At 38.0% G+C, this 8753-nt stretch overlaps 1 protein-coding gene across 1 annotated transcript; it reads left to right on the forward strand.

Moving 5' to 3' along the window:
• The first annotated feature begins 4512 nt into the window (after positions 1 to 4512).
• LOC123443266 lies at positions 4513 to 7755 on the forward strand. Its single transcript, XM_045119590.1, has 3 exons — positions 4513 to 4886; positions 6117 to 6316; positions 7416 to 7755. The coding sequence occupies exons 1-3, from the start codon at positions 4770 to 4772 to the stop codon at positions 7591 to 7593; spliced, it is 495 nt and encodes a 164-aa protein (XP_044975525.1). The 5' UTR covers positions 4513 to 4769; the 3' UTR covers positions 7594 to 7755.
• Positions 7756 to 8753: the final 998 nt, after the last annotated feature.

Consider the following 8753-nt stretch of genomic DNA (forward strand, 5'->3'; position numbering starts at 1 on the left):
TATCATTTTCTATATTCATGTACCTATTTGCAACTACTCCCTCCGTTTTAAAATATAAGACCTTTTAGAGATTTCATTAAACGACTACATACGGAGCAAAATGAGTGAATCTATACTTTAAAATATGTCTATGTACATCCGTATGTAGTTCATAGTGCAAACTCTAAAAGGTCTTATATTTAGGAACGGAGGGAGTAGTAAACTAGGACGAGTTCATTTTTTTTAAGAGAGAGAGATACTACGGTGAGTTAGGTGAAAGCGGCCACAAAAAATCAAGTAAATGGTTAAAGGGACTGTGCTATTCTCAGTTCATCAAGGTTTAAGTACTGGTGCATTCATTGTAAGGAGACGTTTTCATCGACGGCAAGGAGTCTACGGTGACTTCGTAAATCTCAAGTTGATATATCGACTCAGTCTTTCAAAGGTACTCATAGGGGTAAGGCATGCATGCGTTCATAGAGGTGAGTGTATGCGTGTGTATATGAGTGTTTGTGTATGTAGCGTGTTCAAAAAATTCAAGTCCTAGACTTGATACTAGTGTTCTGATTTTTTTAATTTATTTCAGTCTTTTTAAGGATGTTTATTTAACGGGAGGAGACGTTCCCGATGACTACGAAGGAGTTTCTGATGACTTCATCAATTTTAATATATTGTGTTGGCTCAATACCTAAGATATGCTCATGAAGGTAGGATGAGCGTACATGCATGTACATGGGCATTTTTGCCGTACTTTATGAAAAAACAGAAACTAGTCAACTAAGTATAGCTGGTTTTGATCAAAAGGGACTATAAGATGTGGCATTATGAAATTTTAGTATTTTGATTAGCAATATAAAAACAGTTTTTTTAAGGAATATGAAAACTAAAACTAAAGTACATATACTATGTTAAAAATTATGTATTTCGTGTACCACATTTTTTTTGCAACAAAACTGAACACACTTGATGTCATCCGCTTTAGTTTTGGGATTGTGGCGAATTTTATTGTGCATACCTTTGCAAATTTTATTTATGTACTATAGCAGAAAAATGTACCATGGCAAATTATTTTCTTACTCTATCATGCCAAATTTATTTTTATAACATAATAAATTTATTTTTGTAGCATGATATTTTATTTGCATATACTTGCAATTTCATTTTCAGAGTATAGAATGGTAAAAAAATTGTGTAAATTATTTTCGACCATGGAAAATTTATTGTACACTCCATAAAAAAATTATAATACCAAGAAAAAAATGTTTGAACATACATTGGCAATTTATCTGAACATATGACGAGAAATTATGTGACTATTTCACGTTTATCTTCAATTTTATGTCATTGTCTTATGGAATTTGTTTTTGGTAAATCTGCCTATGTGGTGACTAAACATTTTTTCAAAAAAAAATCATGTTTTTGGAGAAACAATTTCCCCTTAATTTTCCATATGGCTATTTCAATTTTTTCAAATCTTGCCAGGAATTTTAGGAAACATTGTTTTTTGTAAAATTGCCTTGTGATCATTAGATAATCCCTATGTAAAGAAATATAAGAGTATTTAGATCATTCCTTTAGTGATCTAAATGCTCTTATATATATTTAAGGAGGGAGTACATTTCTATTTTTTCAATGTTTTCAAATAGCATTTTTTGTTCAATTTTACCATGCAACTACTTTTACTTTAACAGGTGACATTTTAACGCTATATAGCATGGCAAATATCTTATATATGATTTAAGATGGCAAAAAATTCAATGTATGAGATTTGAAAATGGCAGAATATTTTTAGATTATATAGGTGATTTTTTAGGCTGCTTGTAATGGTAGTATCATGCATGCCAACTAGTCAATTTTGATAAGGTGACATATAATTTAAATAAAAAAAGAGATGGTTGAGTTCATATTAGTATTGTATCATATTAAATGATGTGCTACTATGTGTCATGCATGTCAATAAATACACTATCCTATAATACTAATTTATGATACTATAAACACTATCCTATCATACTCTAATATCATATGCATGATACGAGTATATGATACTCCCATCACAACCAACCTTATCATGAACATGTCAAGCCTCCTGTTGTGTTTAAGATGGAAAATTTTGTTTTCCCATACTACTTGGCAAATTTATGAATTTCCATTAGAAGTTTGACAACTTTATCATGAACTAGCAGTTTGACAACTTTACTTGCTTGTATCATACCCCCTCTGTTCACTACTATAAATGCTTTGAATATGTTAATATGGACTGCATATGAATTAAAATGAGTGGATAAACACATTAAAATGTGTCTGTATACATTTCATTCAGAAAAAAGTTAGAAACATCTTAAAATAGTGAACGGAGCGAGAAGCATTTTCTGTGTATTTCTCTTATTCCTGAATATATTTTTTGTAACACTGCCTATTTTTTCCTACCGTATACTAAATCTTGTTTTTTCATTTTTTTTGTTCGAGGGAATGCTGGCGTTCTTTCGATATTGAGGTCTTCGATCTAGCTAACACTTAATCGACTGATTTTTATCAAGTCCGAGTCGATCGAAACTGGCCATTAGATTTCTTTACTTTTTTTGAGACAATTCCACAAAGCTTTATTAATTTGTCACAATGTTTACAAGGATAGATGGCAGATTTTTCGGATGACCTAACCAAACATGCCCGCCACCTTGCAGGTTAAAAGCATGCTTCGCTAAATTATGAGCTTCATAGTTGGAGCTCCTACGCTCATAAACGAACTTACAAGAATTAAAAGAACCTGAAATGTCTAATTTTTTTTTGAACTATCACACCATAGGTGGCCGAGGTATGAACTTACAAGATTTCTGTACTGTTTAAGACCTTTTTACCGTTTCCTGTGAGCAGCCCACGTAGGATCCATGCTTCGCAATGGGCTCTCTTTTGTCTTTGTTTTTTCTATCATGCTGAGGTTTGCATGGGGGGCTGACCATGGTTGGGGCCTTTTTTCGTTGTTAGTTGGCCTTTTTTTATTGGGCTGTCATTTTTATTTTATTTTTGTCCTACATTTTTCATTTACTCTTTTTGTACATGTTTGTTTTTCCTTCTTATATTCTTTAAACATGTATTTTTGTGCTTTTGTATCATTTATTTTTAGTTATATTTTCTTCTTCTCTTTTTTCTTTTTCTTTTTTTTTCTTTTTCTGTCTATTTTTGTTGTTGTTTTTAACACACATTCTGTTGCACTACCCTGTTGTGTATGTACCTTGAGAGGTGTGAATGTACATAACAGAACTTGAAATTGCATGTGTCATAACACATCTGCAACTGCAAGGGATACAACATGACTGCAAGTGAAGGAAAGAATTATTGGCCAATTGTATGTCCATCACTTGAGTTGCAACTGTACTTGTCGCATCCCGCCTACAAATGCAAGTGGTACAACATGGCTACAAGTGTAGGGAAGGGATGTTGGCCAGTTGCATGTCCACCGCCAGAGTTACAATTGCACGTGTCGCAATCTGCCTGCAACCGCGAGGGGTACAACGCGAATTCAACTGGAGGGGGAGGGATGTCGGCCAGTTGTTCATCACTAGAGTTGCAGCTGCATGTGTTGCAACCCTTCTGCAACTGCAAGGGGTACAATGCGGTTGCAACTGTAGGGGGTGTCAACCAGTTGCATGTACATGACTAGAGTTGCAACTGCACGTGTTCCAACCCGCCTGCAACTGCAAGTGGTACAAGGCGACTGCAACTCGAGGGGGAGGGATTCCACCAGTTGCATGTCCATCATTAGAGTTCTAACTACACATGTCGCAACCCGCATGCAACTGCAATTTGTGCGGATCGATTTTTTATTTTTATTTTTCATTTTATATTAACAATACAAAATAATTTTGAAATGTAAGAAAAATAATAATATATATACAATGGTAGGAAATTGGATCGAAATAGAAGGCGTAGTAATGCTCTACCCAAGGGAACAATGAAAGAAGAAATGGGCTGGTTCCTAACCCATGAGCAACTACATGATGGCTTATAGCGAGAAAAGAGAAAAAGCAACACTAATTCCTAGCTCGATGACATGCCGGTGGAAGGAAAACATACAACCTCACTATAATTTTGCTAAAAAATTGTCCACATGCATGACGTTGGGGGACTGAACTTTATCAAAGTCTCAGTTGACTGATGCGTAGTCAGACCCTAAGGTCTTTTTGTAGGGTAAAAGTTGTGAAACCGTTTTTTTAACTACTCCCTCCGTTTCATAATATAAGAACGTTTTTGACACTAGTCTAATGTTAAAAACGTTCTTTATATTATGGGACGGAGGGAGTAGTTTGGAAACAGTATTTTACAGGTGTTTTTTTTTCCTAGCCCTAGTTTGGAAACATGTTTTTATTAGGGATTTTTTTCAAGAATTTTTTTTTTTTTGAAATAACGAGCAAATAGTTTGGAAACATGTGCCAGTACATCTCTTCCGCACCGCGGTGTCCTTGTTGATTTGTTCGGCCCAAAGCCCAGCGAGCACTATATTGTACAGACTTTTCCTCCTAATAGGCCCTCCCCCCTTCTCTCTCTCTAAAAAAGGCCCTCCCCAATTCCCCACCCCTTGTTCTCGTGCTTGATACAAATCCGGAATCCTAATACGACTGGAGCTCCACTACCAGGCGGATTATTGGTTCAGGTTCAGTTGCGCGTATATATGCAGCGGCACAGACGGATCTCCAACCAACACCCACGTCAACTTTTTGAGGAATCGGAGATTTGTTAGAGCGCTTTGTTCATAGGGATTCGTAGTTCGTACGCCCATCTATCGATTAGCCATGGCCTTGCGATTCTTCCTCAAGAAAACCTACCACCCGTTGGCCAGATCAGGAGACCTCCTACACGCGTCTGCTCGGGCGGCGGCCGCCGCCGCTCCGGCTGCCGGACGTATCTCGGTACGTACTCTCAAGGTGTTCTTGTGCTATTCGTTCATTTGAACAACCCCATGGAATTTATCTTGTTTCCGCACGTGGGCGATTGAATGTCTCACATATGTTAGGTTGGTACTACTCAATAATGCTTATGGTGGAGTTCTCTGTCTCCACCCAAGCCTGGCTATTGCCCAATAATATCGGGCTCCTTATTTGTTAGGATGCTATAGCAGCCGATATACAAGACATCACCGGAGTTTAACCCTAGGACCAAATCAGTGTGTCTTGCCTCCTTGAGTGAATGCAAAGACCTCCTATTCAAATTTTGCAAAATACAAAAGCATGGCTCAACTGATAAAATTAAGTACTCTAATTGCAGTCTTGGACCCTGACGTTAATCTCACATGTATGTTTTTTGACTTGTTTTTCCTGATTATACTTGTCTAACTGGCCAAACCTTACCTGGCCAGGTTTACCTTCTTGAGTGAATGCTAGGTCTCCTACCCTACTTTCAAAGGAAAAAAGAAAACATGGTTCAACTGGTAACATGGTCTTTGGACCTGGCATTAATCTCAATTCTCAAATTATGTTTTAACTTGTTTTTTGGGGTTACGCTCTAAATAGCCAAACCAACCCATTGTCTCTCGCCTTGTGAATGCTAGAGGTTCTCTCCGAATTTTGATTAAAAAAACATGTAATTTAAAAGGAGTAATGTGATGTTGGACTTCCACATTAATCTGAATGTTCGAATTTATGTTTTAACTTGTGTTTATCTTGAGTACATCTCAAGTGGATGCTAGAACTCTTATCCAAATTTTAAAAGCTAAAAAAATGGTTCTGATAAAAAGTATATTCTTGGACATGGCAAAAAAAATCTCAATTCTCAAATATATATTTTCTCTTTGTTATATCTCTATAGATGGCCAAAACTGTCCCAGTTTATCTCTTCTCCTTAAGTCAATGCTCCTGGTTTAAAAAGAAGTAACCTGATGTTGGGCTTCTGCATCGATCTCAGCACTCAAATATGAAATATCTGTTGTTGTTCTACTGAACCGTGAAGGGGTGGGGATTATTCTCCATTCTGGGATGCATGTTTTGATCTGTTCTTTTTCACTTTGCTAGATGGTCAAATCTGTCTCTTAAGTGGAGCAATGCGGGTGTGTGTGTGTGTGGGGGGGGGGGGGGGGGGGGGGCGCTTACTTATTTTCATATGTGTATGTTCTGATTTCTTATCCTTCCTATAAATGAATGCAGACAACAAGGTACTTAAGCATGTCACCATGCCATCATGCTGCTGCTGCGAAAATAAGCAACCCCAAAACTGGCATGCCCTCAATAAATATCAATTACATGAAGTCGGTATTAGTGGACTCTTCTAGAAGGTCAATGCAAACTTCTTCGACCAGGGCAACCATGATAAATGTCGAGCCATCTTCGGCATCCCAACTCGCAGAGTAAGTACTAGTTCAGTATCTAGACTGGATTTATTGGAAGAGTATGCTTGTGCTTGTTGTTTCCTGTATGTCATATACTCCCTCCGTTCCTAAATACGGTGTATAAGTCTTTTTAGGGATTTCACTAGGAGGCTACATACGGAGCAAAATGAGTGGATCTAAACTCTAAAGTATGTCTATATACATCTGTACGTAGTCCCTTAGTGGAACCTCTAGAAAAACTTATATTTAGGAACGGAGGGAGTATATTCAAAACAAATGTGAGCCAGCAGCAACTATTGGGATAGCGCCACCCATGTGGACACCTCAATGCAAAAGGCACCATATGAGGTAGGGGCAGAATACAACGTGAGGCGATCCTAGAGGCTTCCATTTATTAGTTGTGACGGTACTATTACATTTTCTATATTGGGCCATGTTTGTATGCATTCCCGTCTAAAACAAGTCCCTATATAAGCCAGTGGCGCTGGTTCAGGTAGTTTATTTCTACAGTATTTCTTGTTGCCTGAGCGGTAATGTTTGCAAGTAGCGAATTTCATGTGTTATTAACATAATTTTCCGGTGAAAAGTTGGTAGAGCAGTGAAGTTGTCCGACGCATGCTACGCTCACAGCTGTTTTTTTGTCTGAGGGATGGTACTTGCGCCTACATCATGTGTTTTAATGAGCTTCCTAGAAGTCCTTGTGTTAACTTAACCCACCTAGCAATTTTCTTGGCCCCCAAATGAATTTACTAGAAGATAATCTGAATACATACGAGACGCGTTTGTTTGAGTGTTTTGGCCGTGGTTTCCGATCCCCATGCTTTCCGAAACGGCAGATTACGTTTGGTTCGCGTACTACGTATTCGCTGGCAGCGTTTTCTGATACGGGCTTTCGCGGAGTTGAAAACAGCCGAGCAGAAGGTGATTAGCATACTGGATAAAACGGCACGAACCAAACAAAGCCAGTATAGTATATTCCACAAAAGTAAATCACCCATCACGATAGCTGAATTTTTAACCAGACAACTTAGTCAAAGAATGTGAACTCTGGGCTATATGCATGCTAAACTTTGTAGAAAGTTTACTCTGTTCACCACATTTGTTTTTGGTTTTTCAGGTCAGGAGCTAGCTATCGAAGATTTTTGAAGAATGTTAGGCTCTTCGCCTGTGGTTTGAGCTTGGTGTGGGCCATTACGCTATACTCTGTATGGTCAAAGCAGAATAGATGTCCTTGCAATTGTCAATGTCGCCATTCAAAATCCTCTAATATGAAAAGAGGGGGTCAGGTAGTTTGAGTCGGCGGCCGCCTTTTTGCCTGTGGTCGAGTTGAATCGTTCTCCCTATTAGGTGGGTGAACGAAAATTTATGCATTGTCTTTTTTTACCGAGTCATCCACGTATATGTGATCATGGAAACAAGAAAATAAAAAGGGTGTGGACGTCGGAAATGATCTAAAACGGCAGCTGCTGGAGGTTTAATGAAACCCGCTTGGGACATCGTATAATTTTTCCAACTGTAATGATATATGCTTGTAATTTACATGCTCCCATAATAAATAAACCGATAGAATACAGGTGTAAGATAATTCCGTTCCTATGAGCTACTTGAAAATAATGCCCCTGCAGTTTTTTTTTTTAACTTAATACGCCCATCCTAGACTGAGAGGCCACTCTTCTTTGCGTGCGTCCAAACATGCAAAAGTTCAAACATATGCTCTAGCAATTGGGATAATAAAATCTAGTGTTGGGTCCCATTGAATACTTTGCACTGCCAATGACAACAGAAACATTCTCAAATCAAAAGTCGCTTTCCTAGCCATGTACATACCGGTACTAACCCAAGACTAAGATTTTATTATATTCTCCGCAAACTTTGGTCGTATTTAGAGAAGAGTACTTTTTTTTCTCCTTTAACAGTGGCCGGGTCTAATGGATCCTTCAAAGGTTCAAATTTAACTCCTCAAACAAAAGTGGCCCCACATAAAAGTCTCTACATCTTATACGTTCTCCTTGCTTCTTCCATTCGGTGACTAGCCACAACTTCTTCCATTCGGTGACTAGCCACAACGGCGGGTTAGAGCATCTCTAGTACATCCCGTGTAAAGTCGTTTGCAGTTCGTGAAAAAACGCTTTTGAGGATAGGCGGCGGTCAAACAGGCCCCAAAAAACAGACTCGTATAAAAGGATATGCAGAATATCCTTTTATACGGGTCCATTTTGCGAGGTCTGCTCGACCGCCGGCCCGCAAAATCGTTTATTTCATTGCATTTTCAGGCATTAAAACACATTTGGTTGCTCTTTTATTTTCTTCAAAGACATTGGATACATCATAATTCATCAAATCTTTGTTAAAACGGGAAGACTAAAGAAACAAGAACTAGAATTAGACATTTTAGAAGATATCAAATTTTTATAACTGCCCCCACTAGTTGAATCAACATCTTCTCAATGCATTC

Source organism: Hordeum vulgare, chromosome 3H (genome assembly GCF_904849725.1).
Source record: "Hordeum vulgare subsp. vulgare chromosome 3H, MorexV3_pseudomolecules_assembly, whole genome shotgun sequence".
In the NCBI taxonomy this organism is placed as follows: domain Eukaryota; kingdom Viridiplantae; phylum Streptophyta; class Magnoliopsida; order Poales; family Poaceae; genus Hordeum; species Hordeum vulgare.